The sequence below is a fragment of the Canis aureus genome, chromosome 4, assembly GCF_053574225.1.
Source record: "Canis aureus isolate CA01 chromosome 4, VMU_Caureus_v.1.0, whole genome shotgun sequence".
NCBI lineage: Eukaryota > Metazoa > Chordata > Mammalia > Carnivora > Canidae > Canis > Canis aureus.
This window is the reverse complement of record NC_135614.1, coordinates 54,675,079-54,696,712: the sequence shown is the minus strand read 5'-3', so window position 1 is coordinate 54,696,712 and position 21,634 is coordinate 54,675,079. Positions and strand designations below refer to the sequence as shown.

The 21,634-nt window shown below is 44.4% G+C and overlaps 1 protein-coding gene across 5 annotated transcripts in view; it reads left to right on the top strand.

Moving 5' to 3' along the window:
* Nucleotides 1–21,634, top strand: part of CYFIP2 (cytoplasmic FMR1 interacting protein 2) — a 123,733-nt gene that overhangs the window by 38,211 nt on the left and 63,888 nt on the right. For 2 of the 5 annotated variants that reach the window (XM_077895721.1, XM_077895722.1), the window contains exons 10-20: nt 681–772; nt 2,598–2,715; nt 5,180–5,299; nt 5,837–5,962; nt 9,586–9,752; nt 10,462–10,609; nt 12,836–12,910; nt 13,819–13,972; nt 14,964–15,120; nt 15,655–15,751; nt 18,952–19,028. In XM_077895721.1, coding sequence (XP_077751847.1) covers nt 681–772; nt 2,598–2,715; nt 5,180–5,299; nt 5,837–5,962; nt 9,586–9,752; nt 10,462–10,609; nt 12,836–12,910; nt 13,819–13,972; nt 14,964–15,120; nt 15,655–15,751; nt 18,952–19,028 — 1,331 coding nt within the window. Of the gene's footprint in view, nt 1–94; nt 145–282; nt 306–680; nt 773–2,597; nt 2,716–5,179; nt 5,300–5,836; nt 5,963–9,585; nt 9,753–10,461; nt 10,610–12,835; nt 12,911–13,818; nt 13,973–14,963; nt 15,121–15,654; nt 15,752–18,951; nt 19,029–21,634 lie in introns of those variants that run through there. The other 3 variants (XM_077895724.1, XM_077895725.1, XM_077895723.1) reach the window with 3 other exon arrangements.

Sequence of the window (21,634 nt, the reverse complement as noted above, 5' to 3'; positions counted from 1 at the left end):
ACACTGACACATCATTATCACCCAAAGTCCATAGATTCCATGAGGAATCCCTCTTGGCGTTCTACATTCTGTGTGACTTAACAAATGCAGAATGACATGGATCCACCACCGTCCTAAAAATCTGGTTTCGAAGAGTTTGATATGGTACTTGTGCATAGAAGCCAGCAGTACATACCAGCCTCCTCTCCATTTATCCTGGTGTTCATTTAGGACCTGTCTGCCCTTTGGCGTTTAGTGTTAGGGTTTCAATTGCTTTATGTTGTAAAGTTCTCAGGAAGGCCACACACCCAGCCGGCAGCATCCAGGTATCCACTCCTAGTCCAGAGTTCACGGCAGCAAGGATCCAAGAATCCCAGGGAAATTAAAGCAGAAAGGACCCTGCCCTGGGAGGCAGGCCATCTGATTCTCATCCTTCATCCATTCTGCCTGCTGTGTTACCTTAGACAAATCACTTTGCCCCTTTTGTGCTCAGTTGCTGGAACATGGGTTGGCTGGAGGCAAGAGAGGACCTGTACAACTGGGACTCTTTCTGGTGCCAAGGTGACAAAGTAGCATGATCAGAAGAAGAACCTAGGGGTTGGCCCAGAGGTACACAGAGGCCTGCTTTCCCCAGCAGAAGGCAGCCACCTACCCCCACTCCTCTCTCAGCATCTCACGCCTTGTGTTTGCTTCCTTTGCAGCAGCTGCAAGTGGTGCCCCTTTTCGGCGACATGCAGATAGAGCTGGCCAGATACATTAAGACCAGTGCTCACTATGAAGAGAACAAGTCCAAGTGAGTGCCTGCCATAATGTCTCTCGGCTCCCGCGAGGATGCCCAGCCCGGGCAGGGGGCCGAGGGGCCACTTCAGCCCCTCCTCCCTCCCCAGAGCCCTGGGCAGGTGGATTCCATCACAACACTGGCACCCAGCCGGCCAGAAGGGAACAGCAGAGGGTGCTCTGAGCTCTTTTGTATCTGCCCTTTGCTGCCAGGGTTCAAAAGTGTTCAGAGCACAGCCCTGCCCCTTCTCCGTCCCAGCGCTGACCCATGCTGCCCACAATGGGATGGCAGGAGCCCACCTTCCCTCAAGAAGGGGGAGGACTGGCTGGCCCTCCATGGTCGGGTGGAGCAAGATGGCATCCTTCATCACCTTGCTTCTTTCCTCAGATTTATGTCTATGCAGTAAGTATGTCATTGAGTATATGGCCTGGTGGTTCTACCTGCAAAGTGGGTCGATAGCCTCGCCTTAGATTGTTTTATAAACCACCGTTCTAGGTAACTTGTGCTAGGATCTGGGGTGTCAGTGACTTATGGCAGGTGGGTGACATCTAGGTGCAGCCTTGGCCACTCCTTTGATATCTGGGGTTGTTAATAAAGTTCCTTCTGTCTGCATCTTCCCCAAAGCTGAATGAATATGACCTTTCGAAACAGAGAGTGGCTGACTGTCCTTTAGTCAAAAGTGAGGGTTAGTACCTTAAGAATATGTGAATGGAGTGTCCTCGAGCCCCACCAGCCTTGAGACCCTGTAAGGGAGCCTCACCAAGGAAGCTGATTTAGTCTTTTCATAACCTGCTGGCTGCTGGCATGTGAGGAGGTTCTCTAGGGAAAGCATGGAACTGAGAATGCTGAACTCCTTTCCTTACATTTCCTGCGTACATCCTTGACCATCTAAAGTTGGTTGGGAGTGGTGATGTGGCCACGGTGGGGTGTCAGGAGTTTGAGTGATTGTGTCCCCCCTGCACAAGTAACCCAAAATATGAGTCATGCCACAGTAAAAGCATGAAGAAATTTATCACCAATCTAAGCATTCTTATGAGAGCCACTTCAAGGAGATCCTTTTGAGATATGAAATTTTTCCCAAAATATTTATCCACCTTGTTTGGTTCTAATGCTTAGTCTGTCCCTGGGGTCACCCAGCACCAGATGACAGAAGAGGGTGAAGGGGGCAGTCTTCTTTCTCTTGGGGAAGGAGAGTGAAGACTTTCATTCCTTGATTTACTCTCCATTTCAGGATGGTTTTCCCAATGATCTTTTTCCAAAGAGTTGAGGAGAAAGGAGAGAGGCAAGGGGAATGAGAAGGGAGTGGCAAAAGAGAGAGGGAGGGACAGAGAGGAAAAGCCTGCCAGCAGTACCTCTCAGAACACATCCCTTGCCATGGAGTCCTCTCACATTGCCAGATCACTGTTGACAAAGAGGCACGATCCCTGTAAGTTTCCCGGGTCCCACCCCAGCAGCCCTACCAAAGCCGGTTTCAACCACAGGATGCCACCAATGCTGACAGTCAGTAGGCATGTTTGGGGAGGTCACCCACCTTGCCTTTTCTTCACTCGGTTTTCAGCTCTTTGTAGCCCTAGAGAGGCTCTTCGCTCATAGAACTGGTAAGTACCATGGACATAAGGTATCCGGAAAAGCCTGTGATTGGGTCTCAGAGGAGGAAAAAGACAATTGCAGTCGGCCTGTGGCAGGCTCTCTAGCTGGTGGCTGTGACACCTCTTGGGTCTACCCAGGGGAGCCAGCCACATTTGGCTGATCGCCAAGAGCAACTAGTGAGTGGAAGGAGCCTATCCTGCTGAGGTATATAAGACCAGGACCTGCTCCAACACTGTGATTTTCTGCCCAGGTGGACCTGTACCCAGAGCAGCATCAGCCCCCAGTACAACATCTGCGAGCAGATGGTTCAGATCCGGGATGACCACATCCGCTTCATTTCCGAACTCGCTCGCTACAGCAACAGTGAGGTAAGCTAGCTCTGGCTGCTAGGATGGAGGCCTGGGGGGTTCAGGGTGTGAAGGGACAAGGACTAGCCAGGAAGGAAATGATCACAGGGATAATGGAGAGCAGGAGTGAGGCAGTACATATCGGAGGCAAGAGGTCAGACTGGCCAAGAGAGTCAGACAGAACTGGATTTGATTCTGGTTTTGCCACTGACCTTCACAAGTTATTCATAATCTCTGTGCCTCAGTTTCCTCATCTGTAAAATGGGGGTAATAGTATCTGGAAAGGTTCATTGAGAAGATTAAACAGTAGGATGCATGGAAAATGCATCTTGCCCAGCAGATAATGGTGGCCCAGTAATGGTTGATCTGCACACAATCCCAGCCATTTTGACCCTGGATGGCAAGAGAAACAGTTCTGAACAGTCATGCTCAAAGCACTTACTAAATATTTTAAAACTACACAATAATAAATTATCCTTATAACACATCAGAAAATGCAATTAGGGACAGAAGACCATAAAATCTCTTGCAATCTCACCAATTACATTTTTACTGGTGTCAAATTTTTCTTTTCCTTTTTTTTAATATGGAAATATAGCAAATGCATAAACCTCAGAAAAAATACAAATATACGAAGAAGAGAAGTCAATCATGTAAAATTGTACCAACCAGCACCAACTGTGATTAATACTTCGGTTTCTATATCCTCCTGGACTCTTCCCATATATACCCTTCTAATAAATTTACATATTGGTTTGATAAACATAGGTCTCTGGATTCCAACCTGGATGACTCTGCACTATCCTACGTTTGCTCACTGGTTCCATCATGTGGCTGGCGGTGATAATGCATATGCTTTCCAAACCCAAACTCAGAAAATGTCTTTGATCAAAGGGCAGCATATTTGAAATGAGGACAGACAGGTGCACATGGTGTGGTCATTAGACAGGCGGCCCATATCCTTAGGAGGTCTCCTAGAAGACATAGACCAAGGTCAAGCCCAAACCTTTGGTTTTCTTGACCATATGTGACAATCAAATAAAGCTATGGGAATAATTTGAGCGCTGGGGCCTCCTTCATCTTTGTCAAGTTTTGGTGTGACCTAACAATGAATTTGGCTTAAAGTTTTGTTTTTTTTTTAAGTTATACATGTTATACATGTGTATACACAGATAATTCTCATTATTCACAGAAATTATATTCTATAAAGTGGGCACGAACACTAGATCAACAAATGCTGAACTATTGCTCCTAGAGGAAGTACAGAGTTCAGTTCCTTTGAACCTTTGGTCACAATATTTTCATATGCTGATCAATGTATAACCTCGTTTTCTGTGTATTTCTATTTAAAGTCCCCTTATGTAATGTATGTTTATAATATATATTGTTAATTCGTTGACATTAACTCACATGCAACAGCACTATAATTTAACATCCAAACAAAGCTTATCTAAAACCTGTGCTTTTTCCCTAAGGCATGTCATAGCCTTCTTGCAGTTAGCATCACTAGACAGAACTTGAGCACTACACTTGGGGCCACTTTAAATAGTGAAATCACCAGTAAAAAGTTCAAAAATGTGGAAAACGAGGCATTAAATAAACCATGAAAAGGACATGTATACAGCTGATTACTGAAACAAGAAGGCAGAGGGTCATCATATTCAACCTCAGCTGGGACAGGACTCAGATTTTTCACCACTCAGCACGTACCTGTGAATGACCAGTGAAGGTACTGGAAGTATTGACTTGAAGGTTACAAATAGATTTTAGTGAGTAGGCAAATTCACAGTACCAGAACCCACAAATAATGAGGGCTGACTCGATATGTATATACATATATGCAGGTACATACATGTATGCACGCAAACATATATGCGCATATGCGTGCATGTATATGTATGTATGCATATGTATGCATACATATTGCATGCATATCTATGCATATGCACTTGCATACATCCATATTGCCTTATGGAATAATACACATTCAAGTAGGTGTTTATCTTCAGCACTTTTCAATTGGTGAGACATCTAATTAATGAGTTGTGAAATTAATATAGTGGCTTATGATTAGCATTTTTGTATGAGATAGAATAGACAATCAGAGAAATTATGAGTAAAGTTACTTCATGAAAAAATGTTGGTTCATATATATATATATATATATATATACAGGTATGTGTTCCTGAGTTAATTTGTTGTGTGTCCTACAGCTATAATTTGCAATTTAAAAATTTGAAAGCCACAGCTCTGCAGTATAGCTGGGGTAGTTGTGAGTGGGGCTATGGTATCACACCACCTGAGTTTAAACCCTCAACCATTTACGACCCATGTGGCCTTCAACCAAGAACTTGTCTGAACCTCGGTTTATCTATCAAAGAGGATATAATTTTAGCACCTCTTTTGTATTCTTCGTGGAGGATTCAGATAGCATCTAAAAGTGCCAGGCACGTACATGGTGAGGGTGACAGCTCATGTTCCCCAGGTGGTGACTGGCTCCGGGCTGGACAGCCAGAAGTCAGACGAGGAGTACCGTGAGCTCTTCGACCTGGCCCTGCGGGGCCTGCAGCTTTTATCCAAGTGGAGCGCGCACGTCATGGAGGTGGTAGGTGTCATGAAGGCAGAGGGCCTCCCCCTCCCCAGACCTCTCCAGCCTGACCTCCATTCACGCGAACTCTTGTCTGCCTCTGCCTCTCCCCAGCACTCTTCCTTTAACAGCCTTACTGAGATAATTTTCACACTATACCATTCACTCATTTAAAATGCAGATTTGTTGGTTTTTAGCATATTCGCAGAATTGTACAACGACAGTCAAATTTAGAATGGTTTTATCAGTTCCAAAAGAAACCCTGTGCCATCACCCCCCCATTCCCTATCCCCACAGCCCTAAGCAATCTGTCTTCTGTCTCTATAATTTCCCTGTTCTGGATGTTTCCCTTAAGTAGAATCATATCATATGTAGTTATTTGTGTCTGACTTCTTTACTTCATGCCTTCAAGAACCATGATCCATGTTATAGCCTGAATCAGAACTTCATTCCCTTTTATAACTGAGGAGTACCCCCCAACACACAAGGTCACGCCATGTTAGCTTTTGCCTCTCATCTGCTGATGGACATTTGGGTTTTCCCCCCCCTCGCTAGTACTCTTGGAAGCTGGTCCATCCCACAGACAAGTTCTGCAACAAGGACTGCCCTGGTACTGCAGAAGAGTATGAGAGAGCCACGCGCTACAACTACACTAGTGAAGAGAAGTTTGCCTTCGTCGAGGTGGGTACTGACTCCCTCCATTCCTCAACCCCTCCACCCCCCCCCCCACTCCTTACCATCCCATCCCAGGCTGCTACTGGTGTTGATCCTTGTGATTCCAACAATGCTTCTGAGCAAGATGGCAGCCATGATCCTTGTATGCATACACTTCCCTGTTCTCCCCCTGCCTGATTTAATCTTTGTCAAAAGTTGCCATTCAGGAGCACCTGAGTGTCACAGTCACTTAAGTGACCCAACCGACTCTTGATTTCTACTTAGGTCATGATCTCTGGGTCATGGGATCGAACCCCATATTGGGTTCTGCGCTCAGCGCAGTCTGCTTGAAATTCTCTCTCCCTTTCCCTCTGCCTCTCCCTTTATGCTCTCTCTCTCTAAAATAAATAAATCTTAAAAAATAAAGTTACCATTCAAAAATGATTAGAAACTCACTCTGTTCCTAAGAATCCAAAGGGGAAGCATTTACTCTACTAGAAAAGTGGGAAAAAGGAAGCCAACAGCAGAAACAAGGACAGACAAATGGCTAAAAGAGATAAGAAAAATGCCCAGGCTAATGAGTGATCAAAGAATGACAGGTGGAAACCAAGATGAGAGGAGTTATCAGATGTTGGATCCCCCAGATTTAGTGTCTCATGTTTTTATCTTTTCTGTTTTGTCCATCACTCATTTTTGTTCTGTCTTATGGGATATATCCTGAAGTTCAACTTCCTACTCTTAGTATTTTTTGTTGTCCCTATTATATTTTTAATGTCCAGAATCTCCATCTTGTTCTCTAAATGTTCCTTTTATAAGACTCTATTCTTGGGTCATGCATGCCATACATTCATTCATGAGGATAGTATAGTGTTTTTATCATCTTTCTTGAGGTATAATTTATATTCAATAAACTGTATCCACTTAAAGTTGCATGTAAAGTTTCACTGTTATATACACACCTATGAAACCACAAAGATACAGAACATTTTGTTTTCCCTTTGGCAACACATAGACTAAAATTGAAACAGTACAGAGGTTAGCCTGGACGTCCCACAAGGATGACACACAAATTCACAATACATCCCCTTTAAAAAAAAAAAAGATGCAGAACATTTCCACCTCCCCTTAAAGACTTTGTACCATTTACTATCTATCCTCCAACCATCCACGGGCCTGATATAGATATAGATATAGATATAGATATAGATATAGATATAGATATAGATACATATCTTTTTTTTTGTCACCATAGATCTATTTGTATTTCCTATTGTTTTGTATAGTTTGCATTTTTTGTGTGTGTGTTTGGCTTCTTTCAGTCACCATCATAATTTTGAGTTTTATCCACATTGTTTTATGTATCAATAGTTTGTTTCTTTGTATTGTTGAGTATAATTCCATTGTATGGATATATACTATAATTTGTATACCCATTCAACTATTGATAAATTTTGGGCTGTTTCTAGCTTTGAGCCAGTATGAATAAAGTTGCTTTAAAGATTTGAGTATAAGTCTTTGTATAGATAAAGGTTTTTATTTCTCTTGCAATGGTCACATTGTAGGTTAATACTTAACTTTTTAAGGAACTGCCAAATGGTTTTCCGATGTGGATGTACCCTTATATATTCCCACCAATGGTAGATGAGAGTTCCATTGTTCCACACCCTCATTGTGAAATTGTGCTACGATTTGCTTTTGCCAATTTTCTTAATTTTAGTCATGCTAATGACTATTTAGTGAAATCTCATTGAGGTTTTAATTTGCATTTCCCTAAAGACTACTGATACTGAGCATCTTTTCATGTGCTTATTGGCCATTCATATATCTTCCATTCTGAAATGTTGTCTTCTGAAATCTTTTGCCCATTTTTTAAATTGGGTTTCTGTCTTATTATTGAATTGTGAGAATTTTTATATATTGTAGTTACAAGCCCCTAGCATATATATGTTGTAAATATTTTTTGTATTTGTTGACTTTGCCTTTTCATTTTTCTAGGGGTACCTTTTTTGGAGAACGACTGTTTTTAATTTTGATAAAGTTCAACTTACCAATTATTTTCTGGTTTGTGATTTTTGTATTCTATCTAAGAAATCTCTGCCTAGCCCAAAGTTGCAAAGATTTCCCTATAGGTGTAACAGATCTGCATACTCTGCTGTGTTTGGAATTATTCTAAAACCTCTCCATTATCTGTTTCTTCCTTTGTCTCATTATTTCCTAGTTACATCTCTAGCCAGGAGCCTAGATGTTTTCATGATGTGATGTTCCCTTAAGACTTCTGTCCCATTATTTCTTTATACTAAAGCTTCTCTCCAGCAGAACCACTATGCTTATGGTATATATATAATCCTTACCTCCCGAACTGTTCTCACCGTTTCCCCAAACCTCAGATGTTCTATTTATTCCTTTAAGGTTTAGAGGAAGACAAAATCTTAGCATCTAAACTCATTCATTACTTTATTCATTCCTTTTCAACAAAAATGTTCTGACGGCCCACTCCAGGCCCAGGCTGTAGGCCTAGGGTGTGCACATTGCTGGGCCTCACCCCTTCAGCACCTAGAGTCTAATGCAGAGGTAGAAGTCTAGCACATCACGTTGGGTGTGATAAGTGTGGTTGTCAGGAGGCTGCTGTGGCATTGTGCTGTCCCCTCAGAATTCGGAATCACTCCCAATATTAGCACTCGTGGCTGATAGGGGCCAAAGGATCAGGCTTGTCACAGGTGAGCTAAACTAGGGATGTGACTTCCACCCAAGGCCACCCAAAGCTTCTTATTCCTTCTCCATCCCATTAAATTTACCTACTGGGAAACAAATGATACATACATGCCTTTGTTCCTCAGGATAGAGAAGGAATGGTGATTGCAAGGAGGAGTAAGGAACCCAGAAGGGGATCTGTCCCTATAGGCAGACAGATCTCAAAGGAGAGCTCCAAGGCAGGCCAGGATACACTCACTACAAATGCCTGTCTCCCATCTCTGTAGCCTAGGAAGCAGAAAAAGGAAGGGCAGAGGCTTTCCCTCACCCAAGACTTCTACAGAGATTTTACATCATTAGGAAAAAGTTCTAGGGACTTAAACAGCAAATGACCAAATTATTTCAAAAGCAAAGATTGTAAAAATTCGAGGACGTCACTGCAAGGGAAGGGGTCAGCGTTCACTAAAGGAAGACAGGGTAGCTGCATATAGATTTGACTTTAAACTCCTCCCACACTATGGAACCTATACTTCTATAGAAAATTTTATAGTAAAAAAGTTCTATTTGATACAGTCTGTGGGTGTGTGGTATATGGAGAGGCCTCTCAATGTCAGAGTGATCTATGAAATGTGCTCCATGGACTGGCTGCTGTGTGATATCAATCAGCAACAAGATAGGAAACCGTGCCAGAATGAAAATTGGCTGTGTCATGAAGCCCACTGTTCAGTGTAGCTAATATCTTTGCCTTATAGCAGGACTCTTCTTGATGAAGAAGGCAGAGTGCTGATTTCCATCCTGGCACATGTTTCTTACCTAGCAGTGAACTGGCACTTTGAGTAGCACTGGCCTTTTGCTTCTGGGCATCTCACAGAGCACCCTCTCTGCAATGCGGTGAAGGGTACTAGATGGATAGGTAAGCTGAAGCCTGGTGAGCCTGACCTTCATCTGTGCCTGGTCAGGTGATCGCCATGATCAAGGGCCTGCAGGTACTCATGGGCAGGATGGAGAGCGTCTTCAACCAGGCCATCAGGAACACCATCTACGCAGCCCTGCAGGATTTTGCCCAGGTGACCTTGCGTGAGCCCCTGAGACAGGCAGTGCGGAAGAAGAAGAACGTCCTTATCAGGTGGGTCTTCAGATGGCCCTTTCCAGGGGTCACATAAAAAAATCAAGGGTGCTAAGTGCACACCACAGGGGAAGTTCCTGGCTCAGTCAGCTTCCAGCGCAGCCTCTGCACACACACAGACTCTGCTAGCAAGTTCTAGGAGGCTGTCTTAGTAGATTGGCATTTGAAATGAATTAAGCCCCAGTCTGGAAGAGTTGGAAGCCTGTATCCACCTACTAGCTTTGTGTACTTGACCAAGTAACTTACTTTCTCTGAACCTCAGTTTTCCTCCTCTGTAAAATGTGGAATATAATGGTACTTACTTCATTTATTGGCGGGTAGGATGATAAGGTGAGATAATCAGTGTGTAGATCTAAGCACACAGCAGCATGGATACACAGCAAGTATACAACAAATAGAAGCTATTATTGAAACTTCAAACATACAGAGATGTAATTGGACTCCTGAAACTCCCCTATAATGAGAAAGGAAACTAGCCAGTGGGCATCAGCATTGCCTGTGGCACTTGTTGAAAGTTAGACTTCTGGACCATGGCTCAAGCCTGGGAAGCCGGCACCTCTTGGGGGTGGGGCCAGGAATGGGCATACTTCCCCAGCACCCAGGAATTCTAAGACAAGGTGTCCTGGGCCCTCACGGACTCTAGAAATGGAGTTGCAGGGCCTCCTTCCAATGGTAAAACCTGGTCTGAGTATCAATTCTTCCTTCCCAGTGTCCTGCAGGCAATTCGAAAAACCATCTGTGACTGGGAGGGGGGCCGAGAGCCCCCCAATGACCCATGCTTGAGAGGGGAGAAGGATCCCAAGGGTGGATTTGACATCAAGGTGCCCCGGCGTGCTGTGGGGCCCTCCAGCACACAGGTAAGTGGTTCCGGGCACAGGCCAGCTCGGTTGACCTAGAGGCCAGCCAGGCCACGGTAGTTCATCCTGGCTGGACCATGGGGCCATGGGGCTGGGGGTCCTCAGGCAGGAGGGGCAGGGTCCAGCAGCTGCACTAGTCTTACTCTGCCATCTTGTTTTAATACAGGAGGGAGGACTACCAGCTTAAGATTCAGGAGACCTGGATTCTAGTCCTAGAAACCTGTGTGACCTCGGGCACGTTACACAGTCTCTTTGTGCCTCAGTTGTCTAATCTGGCAAATGGGGGTAATACCAGGACTGGCTATCTCCTGGCCCTGTGAAGAATAGGTTCCAAAGTATAGGAAGAGTTTAAAGTCAAATCTATATGCATCTATCCTGTCCCCCTTTAGTGAACCCTGGCCCCTTCCCCTGCACGTCCTAGCTTGGGAATTCACAAGTTCTGCCTCTGATGTGCTGTGTGATCTTGGGTAAGCACCTTGATCTCTCTGTACTCTGATTATCTTCTCCATTAAGTGAAAATTTTGAATGAGATCATGGTACTGACAAAATATTATTATTATTAACTCCTCAAATGCACAAGTATCAAAAACCCTTGACCCCTTAGAGAAAGTCTAGTAATCAGAGAGATTCAGAGTTGCTAACCAAAGCTTCTGAACAAGACGTCACCTGTGATTTATCCAAAGTAGTCATTAAATTCCAAAAAAAAAAAAAAAAGAAGAAGAAAGAAAAAGAATCTGGGCATCTTGGTTGAATCCTTGCCACTAACTTAAGGATAAGCAGTTCCTGGTAGGCTTTTTGAAGTATTGGAAAAAAGCATGAGAGTCTATCGAACTTTCAGGGGTCTTACAGGAACTCCCCCTTGACATGACCTTCCAGCCTGACTCAGCTCTGCAGTCCTGAATGTGAACCATCTGAGATGAGCCATCCGAGGCCCACCCCTACCCCTTCTATGTGTCTGTGTCTGTGTCTGGGCAGGGGACGGGGAGGAGGGATGGGGTAGGATGGGTTCTCAGCAGCATCACTGTCACTTCCCTTGGCTTCACAGCCCGTGGGCCAGTTTGCACTGATCTTGCTGGTCTTGGAAATCCCAAGGAAGCTTCTACAAACACTTCTGTATAATGTCAAGAACCTTTCCAGCCTAGAATACCCTGGAGGGGCTAAGCAGGGCTTTCAGGTGTTTCTGGAAGCCCCAAGACTCAAGTGAGTGAGACACAGACAAGGCAGGAAAGATACTAGAAAGGAAGCTGAGGGGAAGGGCCAAACAGGCAGAGAGGGAGAGAGAGAAGGAGACAAGAGGAGTGGAAAGAGTATCTATACAGGTGGTCTGAGAGGGGAGCATGACCACAAGTCAGCCTCCAATTACGTGAGGTGGTACAAATGCATTGAGTAGACTCTCTAATGGAGCCAGAAGAGCCCTTAGAGACAAGCTAGTCCCAGTGCCCTCCCTGCTTTACAGATGGGGAAACTGAGGTCCAGAGAGGGGAAGTGACTTGTCTAAGTCACAAGGTGAGTCACAGGTGGAGGTGGGACAAGAACCCAGGTCTCCTGACTCCCGCCCCAGGGCTCTGTTAGGGCCTGCAGAGCACAGTGGACAGGGGCTTCTAGCATAGCTGGGATGCTGACTGATCTGATGACTTAAATGCTCCAGTCAATAGACATAGGTGGGAGAGGAGGTCCCCCTCTTACCAACAAAATGGATTTTCAAATAGAATTTGATACAAATCAAGTCAATACCACATGGATTGTACTTGATAAATCCTTTCCTGGAAGGATGGCTCCAAGGGCCATCATTAGAATCCTGGTGGCTCCAAGGGCCATCATCAGAACAGTGCTTCTCAGTTCTTAAGGATGATCAGGCCTGCCCACCGATGGGGTTGCAGTGGGTGGACTGTCCCATAAATCAGCCACCATGGTAGCTCTTTGACCATCAAGGGAAATGCTGCGGTAGGGGCGGTGTGCCCCTCCTCTCTGTGGCTGCGCTGCCCGGCCAGGTGCCAGGCGCATGGTGGGTATGGTCCTGGAGGAGATCCAGAGCAGACGTGGTGGCAGAGGGAGGTTGGAGCTTCTGAGAGGTGGTCGGCAAGTGGCCCCTAGCAGTCGCGGCGGCTTTCCCACCATATACAATACCTCTTGCTTTTCTCTTTCTCTCTCTCTCTTCTCTCTCTCCCTCTTCCCTGTCTCTCCTGCCCTCCCATTCCCTCCTCTTTTCTCCTATCTATGTCTTAGGCCTGCCAGTGGTCCCCGCGGGCTTTGTTTCACCCCACTGGTGGCACACAGGGCCGAAGAGGCTGCCGATCCCTGGTATAACACCGCCTGGCTGGGTTGGTTGGGGTACACTTCTCCAGGAGGCAGCAGGAATGGACTAGCCTGGCTCCTCAAGGCCCCTTCCAGCCCTAAGATTCAAAGACATATGATGTGGAAAGATCTAGATTAGCACTTGCACCCTTTGCACTTAAGGCCCTCTGTAAGCGGGAGTTGATTGTCTAGTAGACCTCCTGTGTAAGTACCCATCTTCACCCGCTTACCACCCAGGATTTCGGTAGGCTGTGCAATGCAGCTGGCGCCACCAGAGGGCGCCATCCCTTGGTAATGGATTCCAAGTGCTAAGGGTCTGAAGCTTGAGGTGGCTGGGCGGGGGGCTTGCTCTGATCAAACCGCATTTCGCAATTCCTCAAAATGCTAGAGCTGAAAGGGACTGGCTTGAGAAAGCATCTGGTGCAACCCCCTCGTATTAGCAGATAAGAAAACTGAGGCCCAGAGTGGGACTTTGTTGCCCAAGGTCACACAGCAAGACAGTAGCAGCGCCTGGCCATAGACACAAGTCCAGGGTGCCACCATAGCCAACCAGTAAAGCAGAGAGTGACTCCAGAGTGATGTGAACTGAGGTTCTCCTCTGATGCCCACGCCCTTGGCCAAGCAGAGCCAGCAAAAACTTGGGCCTTGAATGACTTGTTATTACATCAGGTCCTCCTACCCAGGGATGCCACAGGCCCTGGGCAGAATGTCCTTTCTGGGCAGGCCACTCTCCCTCATGAAGGTTTACGTTCGAAATTCACTTCTCCAACCCTAAACTGGTGCTTCCTTAAGAAGGGCTTTTTAAGAGCAGACATCTGCAGAAAAAAAGAAAAATATAAACACAGCACAAAGAAACCTTTACCCCAGGATAGAGGGCCAGCCCCTGACCTTCTCCTCCTACTTTCTCTTTCAAGCTGTACATGGTGCGGACCATGCTTGAATCGCTCATCGCAGACAAGAGTGGCTCCAAGAAGACATTGAGGAGCAGCCTTGATGGACCCATCGTCCTCGCCATAGAGGACTTCCACAAACAGTCCTTCTTCTTCACACACCTGCTCAATATCAGTGGTGAGTGACGCTATCCAGGCAGTGGGGAGAGGACGGTTGGGTGGGGGCAGGTCCCAGACCCACTAAGGCTGTTGGACCAAAAGTTGCAAAGAAATGTGGTCATCGACCAGAAGGGCACGTTTCGCCACCGAGGTAAAAAATGCACACTTTCTGGTGGGCTTGGAAAGGCCAGGCTCAGTTCAGCTATTCTGACTCAGCTAAATTTGTCTGGTAGACATTTGTGGTTTATTTGTCATGAAGTCCTTAGTAAAGGGGATTAAATCCAGCAACATACCCACAGATGCAACCAGGCATCTTAAGCCTTAGCTTTTAAGCAGCAGCTCTGTGCTGATTAGTCTTGTTGCTCATTGCAAAGGAGGCTTCCAAGCTGGACCCCAAGCCGTGTCCCCCAGTCCTGTTCTCCCATTAGCAGGACACCTCTGCAGGTGGGACAGGGCAGGGGGAAGGACAGCAGCCTCCAGAGACCCAGGAGTGGTAATGCATTTGTTGGTACTAGAACAGTAACCTTAACGAATCCAGACATCTCCATTAGAGCACAGACCAGGGCCCCTCAAGGCTTCTAAGTGGATAAAAACCAGAATTACTATGTACAAGGGGACGAGGAGCAGTGAAAAGCGGGCACTTGGGGAGCTGGCTTGACACTATGTTTGGATAGCAAGCACACTTTTTCCACTAAGATTGTGGGTCTTCAGGTTGGCCTTGTAGGAGGACGATGGAGATTGTGGGGGCATCGAAAGCTTTAAAATGTCACTGCTCTCCTCCACCATGGGGCTGCTACTGTGAGTCTAACAGATACTGTTTTCTAAGTAGATATTAGACTGACCTTCAGGTAAAAGAGCAGGATCTACTGATTAGGTCATATTTATGAGTACCTGCTGTACTCCAGTATAGTGGTAGAAATAGCAAAAGCAATAAGAACCAAGTTAATAGGAACAAAGATCTTTTGGTGCTTCTTCTGTATAACCCACTGCTCTTTCCTTAATGCTTTCAGAAGCCCTGCAGCAATGTTGTGACCTCTCTCAGCTCTGGTTCCGAGAATTCTTCCTGGAGTTAACCATGGGCCGGCGAATCCAGTTCCCAATTGAGATGTCCATGCCCTGGATTCTAACAGACCATATCCTGGAAACCAAAGAACCTTCCATGATGGAGTAAGAGGCAGGATTGGGTCAGCAAGGAGGTTCCCAGGGTGCAGAGGGAGGGCAGTTTGCTAGGGAGCTCTGTTCTTTCCAGAACTTTCGAGATGAGACAGTGTGGCCCCACTAGGAAAAGCGCTCATGCCAAGGATCAGGTCATACCAGATTTGACTCAGCCTTGCAGATAGGCTCAGGATTATACCAGCCCAACTGCCCTTCCTGTGCTCTGTCAGTGTCAGGCAGCTATGCTTGGAAGATAGTCATCTCTGGGGACCAGGAAGCTAATATCCTTAACTGCCACCTGATTTCTTTTGGTCCCAGACTAATTGTTTCAGGCCTTGGATTTATTAACATCATGGACTTCTGATTTCTATAGGCAGACTATAAAGTAAGGCATTCCGAAGGCAATTTGGAAACCTCAGAATGCTGGAAGGCTCCCTCATATTAACCCCAAGCTTATTCATGTTTTCACCCAAACCTTCATATTTCCCAATCCACTTGCTTTCAGATTGATTAGTAAGCTGCTGGTCTCTGCTTTTCTCTCTTCAGGTACGTCCTCTACCCTTTGGACCTGTACAATGACAGCGCCTACTATGCTCTGACCAAGTTTAAAAAGCAGTTCCTGTATGATGAGATTGAAGCTGAGGCAAGTGACCCGCATCTCCTTTTGTTCCTATAATCTTATTCCAACAATGTGGACTTTTTAAATCTGTAGCTCTTGGCACAAAGTGGGCTGTCTTAGTCCATTCAGGCTGCTATACCAAAAATCCACAGACTGGCTTATAAAAAATACTGTTGTAGAGGCTAGATGTCTAGATCAGGGCATCCTTCTGGGTCACAGACTTTTCATTGTATGCATAGTGGAAGGGGTGAGGGAGCTCTCTGTGGTCTTTTTAGAATTTTTTTTTTTAAGATTTTATTTGAGAGAGAAAAAAAAAAAAAAAAAAAGCCAGACTCGGGGGCTTGATCCCACGACCCTGAGATCATGACCTGAGCCAAAATCAAAAAGTTTAACTGACTGAGCCCCTAGTTTCTCTCTTACAAGAGCCCTAATCGCATTCATGAAGAGTCTACTTTCATGACCTAATCACTTCCCAAAGGCCCCACAGCCTAATACTTTTGGGGGTTAGGATCTCAACATATGAATTTTGGGGGACACACATATTCAGACCATAGCAATGTGGGATCAGTGACTTGTTCTGGAGAATGATCTCTTTTTATGACTTTAAAAAAAAAATTGCAGTGTAGTTGATGCCCAATGTTATATTAGTTTCAGGTGTACAACACAGTGATTCTACAATTCTGTACGTCATAACTGTGCTCACCAGAGGTGTAGCTACCATCTGTCCCCGTACAATGCTATTATAATAGCATTCACTATATGGAGAGTGATCTTAACAAATCATGATCATCAAAAAGGACCCAGACCAAGATGATGGTCTTTCTTTTTCAGATATATTAAGGGATAACAAATGGTAAAACTGCATGGGTAATATTAATATTCTAATGAATCTTTTATGGTTGGAACATTTTGTTAATAATAATAACAGCAATATCACCTGTCAGTTATTATATATTCACCATTTGCTTTTAAAACAACTTTTTAAATAACCTTTACAGCAATTTAAGGAGGTATATACTATTAATCTGTTTTACAGATTAGTCTTAGACTTAAAGTGGTCAGTTATCATAATGCCAAGGTCACTCAGTGTAAAGTGTCACTTGGTAGAGTGGTAGGATTGAAGTAACCTTTATCTCAACTATTAAGCTGTTTATTATTAGTCACTCAATGGCTTTATTTCTGTAATGGTCAGGATAAGCTAGGTTCTGCTGCAGTAACAAATAATTACAAATTCTTAGTACCTTGAAATCAAAGGTTTATTTCTCTGTTATGGGTTGGTTGTGGGCTCTGGTCCATGTAGTCTGCGAGTCAGGACCCACATGGAACATTCACTAATTGCCATGGCAGGAGGAAGTGTTACTGCTACTTCAAAACTTCCACCTGGAAATGACACATGTCATTGGTCAAAGCAAGTCACATGACTGCATCACCTTCACGGAGAGGCGCAAGGAAGTACAATCCTGCCACATGGAAGGACGAGGCCAATAGTAGTGATGGCTACTGAAATTTCTAAGTTTTGCCTCCTGGGAAATGGAATGATAGTCTGGGTTCTTCCTTAACTGCATGGGGCTATATAAACACAGAATGAGGCCAATTAGGTAAAAATATCATAGAAATATAAAACATTCTTGTTTATAAAGGAAAGACATGAGTGTTTTAGGATTAACACCACCACCAACTTAGTTTGACAGTTTATGTATTTCAGAGAAAATCTAGGAGAGGTACTGTTTGCTTTCTCTACCCTCCAGTTTCTTTGGGAGTTGAAAACCTTAATGGACTCCAACCCAGATCTCTTCTCCTGAGCTCAAACTTGGGAAGAGAGATTCCAGGAGACAAATGAACTGGTTGCATCTTAACTTTGACAACCCCATGCTCTGACAAGATCCTGTATAGTTGTGTTCTCCAACAGGTTGAAAGCAAAAGAATTCTAGAGTGTCATGTGGCCAAGTGAGATTCTTAAATATGAAGAAAGCACACAGCCAGGCCCTGGGTAACATTTGAGGGCATGGGGCCAGTACAGATTGAGACCCCCCTCCCAGCTTATGGGCTGTCCCCTTTCTCTTCCCATCTGAAGACTTTGTTCTGTACTACAAAGAGCCTCATGTGCATGTGTGTAGATACCCAAGCTTTGTCTGCCACCACTGCCCACAAACAATGGCCCCTTAGCTAACCCTCAACCCTAGGGGTGCTTACACCTGCCATGCAATCCACATTCAGGAACAATACCAGGGAAAACTACAGACAGGTCTGAAGGGGCTTGGGCTTTTGGGACAAGGATAGTAAAGGCTGGTTCTAGAAGGAGAGCTTAGGGTATGAGTAGGCACCTCTACCTTAGCCCTGCAGGTTCTTCAACTGGAAGAAGACCTGGTGGGACCCTTGAAGCATAAGTCCAGAGCAGAGGCCTTACCTGCAGTTGAGGGCAAAACTGCACACAGCTCTGTGTTTTATGTTCAAGATAACATCTAGGGTATAAAGTAAGAGATACAGAAGCTCTTCAGATAAAGAATTAGCTTTATGGAGCTGAGAATTTGGTGAAGGAAGACTAGAAGATCAGTCCCCTAATTATGCTCTGTTCTCTTTGAAGTCACATGGTGCTCTGCTACCACCACAGCCCCATCTCATTAAGGTCCCACCCTTGGCTATTTCTTGCCATCAATGGAGGGTTTGGTTTTGATCCTGTGTCAGACATGAACTTCTCACCTGAGCATCACAATCTGCCACCGATGTGATGAGACAGACACAGAGATGGCAAATTGAGCCCATATTCATTAAGAGACAAAGGTTTTCAAGCAAAGTTTGAAAAAAAGATCTTTTTCAATTTCCGAGGACCATCAATTTCTTCGTTTGTCAAGCAAGTAACAAATAAAATGAAAGGAAAAGATGAGAAAGTCTAGCAGGGAAGAGGAAGGGTGGGCTGATGTGAATAATTGCAGGATATGAAGATCTATCTTGCCTTCCCACCTTGGAACTGCAAGGAGGGGACCTAAGCAGAGGCCAGTTCCTCAACAGCTTTTTGAACTTTGCCTTCTCTGTACCTAACTAAGGACCTTGAGGGCAAGGGACCAAACTTCTTAACTTACTTAGCCACAGAATCTTCTTTTTTTGCTATTCAAAGTATCTTGCTCTACAACACATAATACAGCCCAGATGCCCCTTGCAATTTGCCTATGCTTCTGTGATAAAGCTAGATGCACAGCACTGACATTCCTGCTTCCCTTTCACAGGTGAACTTGTGCTTTGACCAGTTTGTCTACAAGCTGGCGGACCAGATCTTTGCCTACTACAAAGCCATGGCTGGCAGGTATGAGAATCCCAGGGCTGTAAGGAACAAATGTTCTTAGACTGCTCTCTGTAAGACATAGTTTCCTGTTGTGAAACCTCTCTTCTTCTTCAGCCCCTAAGGAAATCTGAGTGATTACCTGGGCCTGGACTGGGTGCTGAAATGTAGGAGAAAGGAAATAGGCAGATTTGGTGCTGTACCTCATGGAGCTTACAGACTAGTAGGGATAACAGACTTTAGTAAAAACTGATGAAAGCACAGTGATAAGGGAGGTTGCATGCTCCCCGCAAAGGAAAAGTTCGTGGGAATACGTGAATCTATGATGGTTAAACCTGAACTAGTCTTTCAGATGAGGAACTGGAAAGGCTATCCCGAGAAAGTAATGTTGGCATTCTTATCTGAAGCTGATAGGGATTAAGTAAAACTAAGTAAAGGAGGAGACGGGAAATTGCAGGCAAAAGAACTGCTTGTGCAAAATCCCTGAAGTAGAAGTATTGTATTGACAGCATGCCTACTCCATAGGGCAGTTGAGACAATTAATGTGAATTAGTACATGTAAATGCCTCGTCCACAGGCCACAAGAGGAGGCAAGTTACATGATAAAGCTGGAGAGATAGGCAGGGCTCAGGGGATGGGGCTTGTAGACATCTACCTAGGAGGAATAGAATACCTTGGGATTTCAAAAGTATAATGGGAACCTGTTTCAAATCTTATTCTTAAAAATCTGTCCTAAACAAAAATGTGGGGAATGGATTGGTGGTGAGCAAGAATGAGTATATAAAGGCCACATAGGAGAGCAGTGAAGAAGTCCAGTAAGAGACATATTAAGTATTGGAGGCTCGTTGGTATTGCCAGTATGTGTTGATTTAGTAAATTCCTGGCTTTCAAGAACCCATAGCAGTGCTGGTCAAGAAAAACCTCAAAATAAATATCTCCCTTCTTTTGGAAATCCAAATGTACCAACCAATAATGTCAAGAATAATGACTTAAGTGTCATAAATTATTTTTCTTTCTATGAAGAGAATTTGCTTCATTTTGCTTTTGACAGCTAAGATTGCCTTGACATATTTCAAATAGGAGTTGACGTGCAGAACACACCAGTTTCTGTTAACACAGAATGTGCATTAAATGAAGTGAATGGTTCTTGGTGATGGGAAGTACACAAAGCATGTACTTTCAGGGAAAGCACAGATTACATAGCCTTTCACAAAGTAGTCACTTAGTAAGTGTCTGGGTTGAATATGATGCAGTTGTAACAGTGAGCTGGACCTCCAGTGTGTCTGAGATCATTTTTTTTAAGGTTTTATTTATTTATTCATGAGAGACACAGAGAGAGAGAAAGGCAGAGACACAGGCAGTGGGAGAAGTAGGCTCCATGCAGGGAGCCCAACGTGGGACTTGATCCCAGTCTCCAGGATCAGGCCCTGGGCTGAAGGCAGGTACCAAACCGCTGAGCCACCCGGGCTGCCCCTGAGATCATTTTCATTTCAAATATGCTATCTACACAAACTCAGACTTGTCAAACCCTTGGGTCCTTCATATAATTTAGTTTACAGAATATTCTTATCTGAAAAATACCCCTTAATCTATACTACCCCCTGTAAGATCAGTGGTTTCCAAATATATGGGAGGCTGGGGGAGTTTGAGAGATATTGAGAGAGTCCAAGAAAACACAGGAGGGGAAGAATGATGATGTAGGTCAGTGCTGTCCATTAGGAATATAGTGTAACCACAAATGTGAGCCACAAGTGTCATTTTGAATTTTTTAGTAGCTATATTTTTAAAAAGAAAGAAAAACAGGTGAAATGAATTTGAATCATGTATTTTATATAATCCAGTATATCTAAAATACAGTTTTGACATGAAATCAATATAAAAAATTATTAAAGAGACAGTTTTCTTGTTTCTTCCTAAGTGTTCAAAGTCTAGTGTGTACTTTATACTTCTAGCACATTTCAGCTTGGACCCACCACATTGCAGGTGGCTGGTGGGCTCCTGTAGAGCTAGTGGCTGTTCTCTCTGTTGCAAAGTGTAGATTATGTTATGTCACTTGCCTACCTAAAGCCACTGGCAGTGGCTGCCAGTGACATCTAGAAAACAGCTAACTTCTTTACTGTGGCTGATGTCATCCCACATGATCTAGCCCCTAGGTTAACTTTATAAATTCATTTTTGTGTCATGCTCCCCAGCATGCCCTGTCCTTTATCCATCCTAACCAGCTTTCTTTTCCTCTGCCAGAAACACTCTTCCCCCCCAGATCTTAACATTTTTAGCATGTAGGTGCCCATCCAGCAAAATTGCTTTAGAGAGGCTTTCCCTGACCTCCTAGCACCAAATGATCCTGTTTTATCATCTTCAGAACACTATTACTCTGCAACATGTAACTCGGTGTGAAAAGTAATAGTAATACATCTAACTCAGAAGGTGTCTTGAGATTAAAAATGACCATGTACAGGTGTGTGTGTCCCTGATAAGCCCTAAATATGGTGCGTTATTTTCTCTCACCTGAAATTATTTTATTCCTTTGTTTATTTAGTTACAATCTCTCTTCATTAGAAGTCAGTTCCATGGGGATAGGAACTTCGTGTCCCCAGTACCAGAATGTTCCCTGGGATATGGCAAGCACG